Genomic DNA, 12299 nt, shown 5'->3' on the forward strand with positions numbered 1-12299 from the left:
AAACAGCAACCCTGCTGCTTTTTACAGCCAGATGTTATGTAGGCACCTTTCTCAGTTCTGGTTTTCTGAGCTGGGGAGCCCATAATGGTGTTTAGACCACAGAGTTCTCAGTAGGAACCCCCCACAGCTTAGATATCCCTCTGGATTTTCAGCTGGTACCTGTGGGAACCCAGGCAGTCCTTTCATGCGTCCACACTTACTACCAGTCTCTGTGCTCTCCACTTTCCATCTTTGGTTATGTGTTCTCTCCAGTTAGTCTGTACTTTATTTTTCAGGGTTTTTTCACCTTATTTTATTTGTATTTCAAGTTTGGTCCTGAGAGTGTCAGTGTGGCTTCAATTTATGCCGCTGGCATTTTAGAATCTCTGTAATATTTATGCCAGTGAAATTATTACATTGTTTTTTCCAACATATCACCTATTCACTAAAATTTATTAAAAATATCAGTAAATTGATAACAAGAAATTATCCTTGTTCTAGATAAAAAGAGTTCATGTTTATTTCTTAACCCTCTATGCTTTCTTCCTATGATAACATGCACTATTTAAAAAGTCCTAGATAATAGTTATAATAGAGCTAATTTTTTTATATATAATAAGATTTAAGAAATACTCTGCGCTAGAAACTGACATTTTTTTCATTCACTTGCTTTTATTACTTAATTGAAGTTTGACTTTTTCCCCCTCTTCCTTTTCTTATGCCTTGTGCCTGTTCATAGACTATAGGAGTAATTTGTAATTCAGACATTAAAAATCCTTAATGGTATATTTTCCTGCTGCTGCCCTAATTGAGAGTCGTTGATGTCACAACCAGTCATACTTGTTCTACTCTTGGTGATTAGCTTGCCTGTCTTCTGAAACAGAACTAGTCTGATAATATCACAGAAGGCTTTAAATAACTTTTCCTGTTCTTTTGATTTTTTTCTGTTTCAAGTCAGAAAAAATTTTTAAAAAGAGGATATGCCATGTGTTTATGTATCACAACCTGTTCTCTGCTCATTGAGGTTAAATAGGAAAGTTTTTAAAGCCAGTTAGAAATACCCCAGCATGTAAACACTGATCAATGATGTATCATTTATTTAGCACTCCATAATGTCCTGTAGACTCTCCAAATCTAGTCTTTAGGTAGCTGAAATGGATTCTTTTAGAGTTGAAATTTTTATTTTTTAAATAGTTATCTTTCTAGCTTGTCTCATTTCTTTGACATTCTATACTGAATATATGAAACCTTTTTCTTATAACTTACAAATAGCATGAACATTACGTATTATATACTGTTGTAATCCAGTAATGTCCTTGAGGCCTATTGAGGTGTTTAGGCCTATTTGTTCTTTTGCTAAATGACCCTATACTGTCATGCTTTTATCATTTCTTGCATCTACATTTTATGTCTTCCTCCAGCTGTTTTCCTGCAGCTGTCAGAATGTTTTTTCTGGCAGCACTTTTCACTGAACTTCCTTCCCCCTTGTTTGTTGTTTATTATCTGCACAAGGCCAGAAAACAAGACAGCCAAAATTGTTGAAATTGTGTGTAATATAATCAAGTTCTGAGCTTGTGGTTGTTAGTCTGTGAGCATCATACCACCTACTTTTAAGTGCTGAAAAGCCTTTTTAGGGAGAGTGGGGGTTATACTTTCTGGTTCTTGGTTGTTTGTAAAAGACCTCTGAGTAAGTAAGATGTTACTGTAATTGTAATATAAACACAGGTCAATATTAGTTAAGTTGGTATTTTGATACGATGATAGCAAATCATTGTTACCCATTAGGGTTGCTTTTCTAAGCAAACCTAAGTTAGACTAGTTTTGTGTTTTTTTTTTAAATAGTAATGATACCTGGCCCATGTGGTTCAGTGATTGAGCATCTGCCTTTGAACCAGGAGGTCACGATTCAATTCCCAGTCAGGCCACATGCTGGGGTTGTGGGCTCGATCCCCAGTAGCGGGCATGCAGGAGACAACTGATTGATGTTTCTCTCTCATCATTGATGTTTCTATCTCTCTCCCTCTCCCTTCCCCTCTATAAATCAATTTAAGTTTCCCTCTCCTCAGCTTATGTGATTTAAGTTATTGAGATTTTTAAATATTTTAAATTTATTTCTTGTATTTTCCAAAGCTGAGCAAGTTGTATTTTTCACATACATAGTTCATCTTTGAGAACATAATCTGTATTTTGTACTATTCTTTTCTTAATCCTAAATGAATCTAATATATTTATTTTCTTTTAAAATCATTTGCAAATGAGCAAAATGCTATCTCTGCAACCCTTCTGTTTCATATTTAGGTTCAGACACTTTACAGTACTTAAATCATATTCTAGGCAGTTTGAAATCTGTTTGCTTTTTTCAAAATAATAATCCATCAGTAACAGCTGGTTTATTCTGGGATTTGGTGTTACAGGATGTTATTTGTTTGTGATATGATTATATATTTGTGAATATATATAATCATATGTATAAAATAATGAATAATCAATAATACTATGTAGGTACTGATTTATATAATCTTTTCTGCTTTTATGACCCTATAAAGAAAATGTTATATGACTGTCATAAAAATGAGTTTACATAATGATTTGAAGCAATCATTGGTGTCTGTTTTATTTATTTTTGAAAATGTGACTATATAAATTATTTTTTTAGTAGTATCACAATGCACAGATTGGATTTTACAAGTAAAGTTATTTTTTCTTCCTAATTTCAAGTTGACATTCAAAGGTGTTATTCATTAAATTCTATTGAGAAAGTACAAGCTGACTCTAGAGTTACTCTGGAATTTTTCATGGGTGGAAACCAAATTGTGTACTCATATGTCATCAAACTCAGTTCCTCACTTGGTGTCATAAAGAAAATGTGTTTCTGACCTTTTCTATCTTATTAACATAGTCATATATTCTTACTGGAACTATATTACATGAGTTACATTTGGCCTTTATGCCTATATGAAAGACAAGCTATGAGTCACATTGATCCCTATTTATACAAAGTATGTATTCCTAGTTAGGTTGCACTAGGAAATGCATTTGCTGACTAGCATTTGGAACAATTTATGCCTACTTACACAGTAAATGACTACTGTATGTTATAATCTCAGAAGCTTGAGAAATAGATTTCCTACTTCTTTCAGCAAGCATTTACTTAGACTTTATACTCACACTTCTAATGCCAAAGCTTTTGTTTAAAATCTTTCATCATTGAAAGAAGCATGGCCAATGAGTAGGGAGTTAGAGTCACAAAACTTTAGAGCTAGAAAGAGGTCTTGTAGATAAACTAATTATACCCCTTTCACTTAATAGTGAGGATGCTTAGGCCAGAGAGGTAAACTGACTTGGCGAAGTAGATACAGAGAGCAATATTACACCAGATCTGCATAACCATTCTCTAGTATATCACCCTGCTACTATACATTAGACTTGTCACTTTGAAATGTGCTCATTGTTATACAAATTCTGAGGAGAAATCCTACTTCTCATGTGTTTAATTTGAAAAAAAAAAAAAAAACTTGTAAGAGAGCAGTATCTTATTATATGATAGATCACTGTTCTAAACCCAGTTTTAGAGAACTGAAAGTGTGTTCTTATTTCTAGTTTGGTGTTGATGATGTCTACTTCTGAACATCAGATGCTCTTTGTTCCAGTGGTGCTATTTATGACTGGCACTTCACCCAAGTTTTTTCAAGTAATACCCTTACATTCTATGAATTAAATCTTATTTTGCACCAAGGTTTCTTTAATGCCAACACAAATCTAAGTATATTGCCAACAGAGGAATTGTGACAGAACACATTTTGTTATCTTTTAGCCCATTAAGACTTTAAGCAGTTGCTAAATGAGTTAAAAGGAACATAGTTTATAAATGGTAGTCAGGGTTTAAAATATTTTCTTGAGTCAGTTATAATTTCACATGATGCCAGTAGGTAATCTTTCCACATCTAGTACATCTTCAAACTCTTAATAATAGGTGTTAATTGGTACTATTATAAAGTTTCTAACTTTATAAGTTTTGGTAATATAATAGTAAAACTATAATATCACTTTTTAAAATGTATTCAATTGAATTAAATACCAGAGATATTTGATGCCCATTATCACCCATTTAAAAAAAAACATGGAAATGTAATTTTAAAAAATTTTTCTTGGACAATAAGCCTCTGGATTAAACAATACAATTATTATTTGTATGAAATTAATCAAATGATAATAATTATTATAATTTTAATAAAGGATTATTAAACAAAAATAAATATATTGAAATGCATTGCTTAATAAAGTAGAAGGAGGTTGGATTAAGCCTCTGGACAATAACATCCTTATAATTTTTATACCTAGTGAAAAGTCCTCTTGTATCTTTGTACACATCTTAGTTTTATGATCCCTGCCTTATGTGGCAGGCTGCACCGTAGACAGGAGAGTATTACAATTACCCAACATCATTTTGTGACTAACACCAAAAATTCTAGACGCAGCCCAAGTGGTCTTGAATTCCAGGTCTGAATTCCAGTTCTTTTTATTAATTGCTTGGCTTTGGGAAATCTGCTTAACTCCAGTGTTCCTCTGTTTTTGCCCCCGTAAAATGAGGATAACAGTTGGCTTTTGCATAGCTGAAATGAAATAATACTTTTAACATGCTTAGAATAGTGTCTGACAAATGCAAGTTAGTTGTACAGTCAATTCTACATAATCTTTTAAATTATCTTGAGAATTTTATAGGCACATCTTAAAATGTCTGTGAACATTTTTCAGACAGATTTAAATAATTTCAGGATTATCCATTGATACTTTTCTTACCTCTAACCTGGTTGATTAGGTAATTTTCTACATTTCGTATAAGAAAGTAGGAAAATGTTCCCTGTTCATGTGTATGCATACATACACTGAGTGGCCAGATTATTATGACCACCCCATCAGTACTTTGTTGGGCCACCTTTTGCCTTCAGTACTGCGGCGATTCTTCTTGGCATTGACTCCACGAGATGTTGAAAGGTAATTCGAGGAATCTGACACCATGCCTGATGAATAGCACTGTCCAGTTCTGTGAGATTTGATGGTTGTGGAACCAGCTGCCTGATGGCTTTTTAACTTTGTCCCACAAATGCTCAATTGGATTGAGATCTGGTGATTGTGGGGCCCACCTAAGCAAGGTAAAGTCTCCCTCATGTTCTTGAAACCACTCCTGCACAATAGGAGCACCATAACATGGCGCATTGTCTTGTTGGAAGAAGCCATCTCCATTGGGATACACCATCAACATGATAGGATGAATTTGATCAGCAACGATACTTAGGTATGTTATGCTATTCAGACGTTGTTCCACATGAATTAAAGGGCCCAAATCATGCCAGGAAAACATGCCCCAAACCATAACACTGCCCCCACCAGCTTGAAGGGTTGTACTCATGCATGAGGGGTGCATGCTTTCATGCTGTTTCCGCCAAATTCTCACTCTGCCATCTGCATGATGCACCTGGAAATGTGATTCATCGGACCACATGACTTTTTTCCAATGCTCGCCTGTCCAATCCTTGTGTTCCTGTGTGAATTGGAGACGTTTTATCTTGGTAACTGCAGACAGCAAAGGTGTTTGAATAGGCCTTCGGCTTCCATATCCCATACGATGCAGTGTATGGCTAATTTGCTTACAAATGTCAGGTGGTCATAATAATCTGGCCACTCAGTGTATATTTGTGGGCATACATATGTCTGTTTAAGCCTATGAGTACTTAATGTCTGCCTATGAAAGGGAAGCAAAGCCACACATATTTATTGAATGCACACTGTGACAATTATATCTGACAAAGAAGAGAAAAATCGACTCTAAAACTTGACCTTACAAAGGAATTATAAGAGGCATGAAGATTAATAAACCAATTTTGAAAATAATCTGAATTTTTAAAAAATAACATAATCTGTAATCTTTCTGATTTGAAGAGAAGTAGTGAATTCAGAGTAACCTATGCAAGTAATAACATAGGCAACAGGAAAAGTAGGATGGGTAGGGAAAAAAATGGCCAATTATATCTTAAACTAGTGGCCCAGTGTACGAAATTTGTGCACGGGGGCGGGGTGGGGTGTCCCTCAGCCCAGCCTGCACCCTCTCCAATCTGGGACCCCTCAGGGGATGTCCAACTGCTGGAGGATGTTCCTGTGGAATCGGGCCTAAACCAGCAGTCGGACATCCGTCTCGCAATCCAGGACTGCTGGCTCCTAACCGCTCACCTGCCTGCCTACCTGATCGCTCCTAACCACTCTGCCTGCCGGCCTGCTCTCCCCCAACTGCCCCCCTGCTGGCCTGATCGCCCCCAAATGCCCTCCCCTGCCGGCCTCATGGCCCCCAACTGCATTCCCCTGCCAGCCTCATGGCCCCCAACTGCCCTCCCTGGCCGGCTTCATGCCCCCCAACTGCCCTCCCCAGCCAGCCTCATGGCCCCCAACTGCCCTCCCCAGCCAGAGGCCCTCCGCAGCCGGGCACAGAATGCTTGCCTCTTCACCGGGGTGACGACGCAAGCGTTCTGCACCCAGCCAATCCCGCTGCCAAGACAGCCAGGCCGCCAGACAGAACATCCACTGTCATCTCATGCAATTGGTTTAGTTACATCATAAATTCCACCCCCAACTCCATTCAGTAGGAAATGCCAACTACCTGGAACCTATGGAATAATGCCTGGTGATTCCCTGTAGGTGTCTGAGCTGCATATATGGGAAAAAGTAGGATGTGTGTGTCATATACATACCTATCTATCTCACAGATGTGCATGCATGTGTGTGCTGATGGTAAAGGACACACAAAATCCAGAGAGTTGGCAGCTACACCTCAGGAGCAATGACTGGCAGGAGACTGGCTCTAGACTGTAACTTCCCAAGCCTATCGCAGTACATTTCCAGGACACGTCCTGCCTCTGTCATGCCACCTGCTGACAGGAGGCTGGCTCCTTCACTGAAGCTGTTTCGTGTGGGTCCTTTTGACCCCTGACCTCCCAGCATCCTCGGCCAGTATGTCAGGAATGCTGGTCGTTCACAGGGGGCCATAGCCACGGGCTGTGCAGGCCCCCGGGCTGATGTCTTGTTAATCACTCAGTGTGGGCAGGCAGAGCCACCCGAGAGGCTGGCTTCTCCCGTGGGCACAGAGCGGCAGGGGAAAGCAGGAGGGAGAGGCCCTCTATACGCTGGGTGCTCCCGAGAGCTCCCACTACTGGCAGGTGAGCATGTGACCCTCCCAGGTGGGAAGAGAAGCTGGGCGGCTGTAAAAGGTAGGGTCCTCCCCAAAAGGCGACCATGAGGCAGCGGGCAGTACGGGCTTTCCCCTGCGTGCTTGGTTTCTCAACTGCATCACCTGGACCTCCAGCCTCTTTAACAGCATGAGACTCAGAGGAGGGCTGTGCCATAGACCCCGCTCTCCGAACGCACTGGCAAGGTGATCATCTTGCAGCACTGGCGGCTGCACTTGGGGCTCCATAATTCATCCCATCCTTGACCCGCCAAGGGCTGTGAGACCTGCCAGGTTCCCTGCAGGGCTGCTCCTCCCATCTGCACCCGGCCTGGCAGAGAGGCCCTCCCTCCGCGGCTGGCGCAGAACACTTGCCTCGTCGCCACAGCAATGAAGCAAGCATTCCGCCAGGCTGCTCATGCTGCCCGCTCTCAGTGGCTGCCGCCCCCAGGACTGGGGGACTCCAACAGGGCTGAGAGGACTGGGCGCCGCCATCTTGTGTCTATGGGCTCTGCCATCTTTGTGACAGAGTAACGGTTAATTTGCATATTACCCTTTTATTAGATAGGATTTGTAGATAATAATGTAGCATCAATGTGAAATCAAGGTATAGATATTAGAATTCAGGTTAGGAATTTCTTTAATTTTTCTTTCTAAGAATTATTAAAAAAGTCATTTAAGTACAAGATTGTTATCTGACTTTACTACTAGAAATTTTTGCTAGCACTCCTGAACTTTGTTACATTGTTAGGAAACATAAAGGATATAATTGCACCAGTGTATTTCTTTTATGTATCCTGTTTTACAGAACCAGTAGTTTGTCATTAAGATGTTTTTTAAAATATATTGTTTATAAATTTATATTTATTGTTATCTCCTTTGTTCCTAGTATACATTAATTGAATAGGAGAGAACTGGAAAAATGAGAACTTTGACATGAACATTCATATTGTATGAGACTGTGGGATGAGGAGACAGGACAGTTTCTATTGAGTGTTATATCAGGTATTTCTGCCATTGTAGTTCTATACTCTGTTTAATTTAGCAATTATCCGAAGAGTTAAACTCCATCCCACCAAAGTTATATAGCATTTGAAAAATATAACTTAATTAGGAAAATTTTGTTGTGAAGGTTATTATTTATACCTTTTGAAATAATTAGTACCATACATCCTACAATATCCCAGAACCAATGGGAATCTTTGTTAAATTCATGTAAAAACATTGCTTAAATAAGGTAGATCTTTTATTAGGTCATACATAAGACAGGAATCCTCTTAAAATATCAATTATTTTGGTAGATATGGAAAAAATAAATACTACAAAATTTGATTTTAGCACACATGGTTAAGAGTCCCTCAATTTATGCTTAGATATATATAGAGAGAACAGTTGAATGTGGAATGGATTTTAATAAAAAGATTCCTATTCTGATGTTGGTGCTCATGGATAAACTTTCAACAGTCTTCTTGTGTTTTTCTTTTTTAAAGTCTAGCAGTCGGAAATAAACTTTTAGAAAAGAAGTGGGTGTATTTTTCTACTGGTGTTTTGGGGGAAGGAATTTCTCAGTATGTACTGTTCTCTAATATATTCTCTCTGCCATTATCCTATCCCTCCCAAACCCTTTCCAGGACCATAAGAATTTATCCCATTTAGGGATCCCCTTAGCCCTTTCTTTCAGTGCATAGACCTTTTCATCCTTCCTTTACCTCTGTATGTATGCTTTTAGGAATTCTAAATGCATTAGGCTACAGTATTTCATATCTGTGAAGGGCTGTTTTTGGTACATGATATTCTCTAACCCTAACATTCTCTGAGGTCCAAGCCCTATCTATCTTATCTATACTAATAAAAGGGTAATATGCTAATTAGACCAGGTCGACCGGACATCTTCTGGATGTCCAACTTCCTTCTGGATAGTTAGGGGGGACCAGACCAGCAGGGGGACAGTTAGAGGGTGGCCAGGCCTGCAGGGGGGGAGTTAGGGGGCAGCCAGGCTGGCAGGGGAGCAGTTAGGGGGTGATCATGCCAGCAGACAGGCAAGTGGTTAGGAGCCAGCAGTCCCAGATTGCAAGAGAGATGTCCAACTGTCGGTTTAGGCCCCATCCCAGCAGTCCTGGGTTGCGAGAGGGATGCCCACAGGGATTGGGCCTAAACCGGCAGTTGGACATCCCCTGAGAGGTCCTGGATTGGAGAGGGTGCAGGCTGGGCTGAGGGACCCCCCCCATGCACAAATTTCATGCACCAGGACTCTAGTGTATGTGTGTGTGTGTGTGTGTGTGTGTGTGTGTGTGTGTGGCTAATATGCAAAGTGTCCACTCAGGAGTTCGACCGGGAGACTGGAAGTTCAATCGCTCACTATGATGTGCGCTGACCATCGGGGGGCAGCAAGGAATGAAGGAAGGCCCTGGCCGGCAGCCAGAAGGCCCCAATCGGCCCTGATCACCGGCCAGGGTGAGGGACCCTATCCGTGCACAAATTTCGTGCACTGGACCTCTAGTGATTTTATAAATGCAAAAGGAAGTGATTTGGAATTTCTGAAAATATTATAGATTCTTTTGTACTATTTTATGAACTTTCAAGTAGATATATGATTTAAACTAAGCTAACAGTGTTCGCCAAAAAGTTTCTTAGAGAACCCTATAATGACTAGATGATTTGTTGTTAACTTATCAGTAAAGTTTGTATAAATGGGTTCTTCTGTCTGATAAAATGTTCTCTAGGTAAATAAATATTGCATTTCCAGTCTTTTTTACACAATTATTTTGTTTGGCAATACTTTATCAACCCACTTTGGGAATGTCATAAGGATAACATAAGCTCTTTCTCTTAATAAATGCTTTCCTAAGCTTTTCTAATCTGCTGGTTTTACAAAACGAACCAGCAACTACTACTTCTTCTTAGGCCTCAGTGTGCTCTAGCATAGTTATTGGTTAATACATATGTTAGCTATTTGGTTAACAAACACAGCATATTTTTATAGTTTTTACAATTCCCCCTATTGCTAGATTATAAATTTCCTGAAATCCGGAGCCATGGCTTGCTCAACTCTCTGTTTCCCATGGAAACAGCTGAGTGCCTTGAATATGAGTACTCAGTGAAATTCATGGTAAGCAGGAACTAAAAATATTTCTTTTTAAACAGATTTGGTTCATCTGACTTGTACATCTTCAAAAACAGCAAGAGAAGATTTAGAACCAGTTGTGCAGAAATTGTTTATTCCATATACCGAAACGGAGATGGGTAAGAGCAATAATCATCTATAATAATAAAAGCATAGTATGCTAATTAGACTGGATGTCCTTCCAGACGACCTTCCAAAAGAAGCTGGGGCTGCAAGGGAAGCCTGGGTCCCAGGTGCCTGCCGGTGGCCAGAGGGAAGCCCGGGTCCTGGGTGCCGGAGGGAAGCCAGTGCTGGCAGCTAGGGGAAGGAAGGCCTACTCTTGCATGAATTTCGTGCATTGGGCCTTGAGTAAACAGTACTCGTGATCAAAAGGTAATATAACCACTTTACTCCTCTTAAATTTCTCATGAAGTTTTCTGCAAACTGAACTGAAATGTGAAGTAATCAGCAACAATGCTTACATGTTTTATTAGGATGATTGAGCACATTCTTTTCCTAAAAATGGGAAAATATTCACTCCATAATGGTAAAGGAAAAATATACATCACTCACATAATATATATAATTAAGTGAAAAAATGTACATTTATATGTATACATACTCACATGCATAGAAAAAAGACTGCCAGAAATCTCAATTTTAGGGGGGTTGGGGACAATTTTTTTCTTTATTAATTTTCTTTATTTTACAGGTGTTGTACAAAGAGTATATATTCCTTTATCAAAAAGAGGTGTCTTCATCTATGAAAAATATGGTTCAACTGAGAGATGAAAATATCAATTGACAAATGTAGTAATACTTCCTAACTAATTATTGTCTTTCAAATGCATAGCATGTTAGTGATCTGATAAATATTTAGTTCTCAAAATAGATATGACACCATGCTACTTATTCATGGTGGAAAAATACTTTTCAACCACGGATTTTTTTTTTTATTGTTTAAAGTATTAATTAGATATGTCTCCTTTTTCCCCCATCGATCTCTCCCCAGCCACTCCCACCCCCCAGGACAAGCCCCCACTGCCCCAGTGTCTGTGTCCATTGGTTATGCTAATATGCATGCATTCAAGCCCTTTGGTTCATCTTTTACACACACCCCTGCCTCCGGCAACCTCCCCTACCTTCCCTCTGAGGTTTGACCCTCTGTTCGGTGTTTCTCTGTCTCTGGATCTATTTTTGTTCATCAGTTTATGTTGTTCATTATATTCCACAAATGAGTGAGATCATGTGATATTTATCTTTCTCGGACTGGCTTATTTCGCTTAGCATAATGCTCTCTAGGTCCATCCATGCTGTTGCAAATGGTAAATGTTCCTTCTTTATTACAGCAGCAGGGTATTCCATTGTGTAGATGTACCACCGTTTTTTAATCCACTCATCTGTTGATGGGCACTTAGGCTGTTTCCAAATCTTAGCTGTGCTAAATTGTGCTGCTATGAACATAGGGGTGCATATATCCTTTCTGATTGGTGTTTCTGTTTTCTTGGGATATATTCCTATAAGTGGGATCACTGGGTCAAATGGCAGTTCCATTTTTAACTTTTTGAGGAAACTCCATACTGTCTTCCACAGTGGCTGCACCAGTCTGCATTCCCACCAGCAGTGCATGAGGGTTCCTTTTTCTCCTCATCCTCTCCAGCATTTGTCATTTATTGATTTGTTGATGATAGCCATTCTGACAGGTGTGAGATGGTACCACATTGTTGTTTTGATTTGTATCTCTGGAATGATTAGTGACTCTGAGCAAGCCATTATGCTCAAGTAATATTTGACAAAGGAGGAAAGAGCATACAATGGAGTCAATACAGTCTCTTCAATAAATGGTATTGGGAAAATTGGTCAGATACATGCAAAAAAATAAAATTAGACCACCAACTTACACCATGCACAAAAATAAACTCAAAATGGATAAAGGACTTAAATGTAAGACGGGAAACCATAAAAATCTTTGAATTATCAATAGGCAGCAAAATATCAGAC

At 39.3% G+C, this 12299-nt stretch overlaps 1 protein-coding gene across 5 annotated transcripts in view; it reads left to right on the forward strand.

Annotated features, from left to right (window-relative positions):
* CHM (CHM Rab escort protein) overlaps positions 1 to 12299 on the forward strand; it is a 259883-nt gene that overhangs the window by 229410 nt on the left and 18174 nt on the right. For 2 of the 5 annotated variants that reach the window (XM_080652894.1, XM_080652895.1), the window contains one exon: positions 10340 to 10438. In XM_080652894.1, the coding sequence (XP_080509020.1) occupies positions 10340 to 10438 (99 nt within the window). Of the gene's footprint in view, positions 1 to 8084; positions 8170 to 10339; positions 10439 to 12299 lie in introns of those variants that run through there. The other 3 variants (XR_013959779.1, XR_013959780.1, XM_080652896.1) reach the window with 3 other exon arrangements.

The sequence above is a fragment of the Plecotus auritus genome, assembly GCF_963455305.1.
Source record: "Plecotus auritus genome assembly, chromosome: X".
Taxonomy (NCBI): domain Eukaryota; kingdom Metazoa; phylum Chordata; class Mammalia; order Chiroptera; family Vespertilionidae; genus Plecotus; species Plecotus auritus.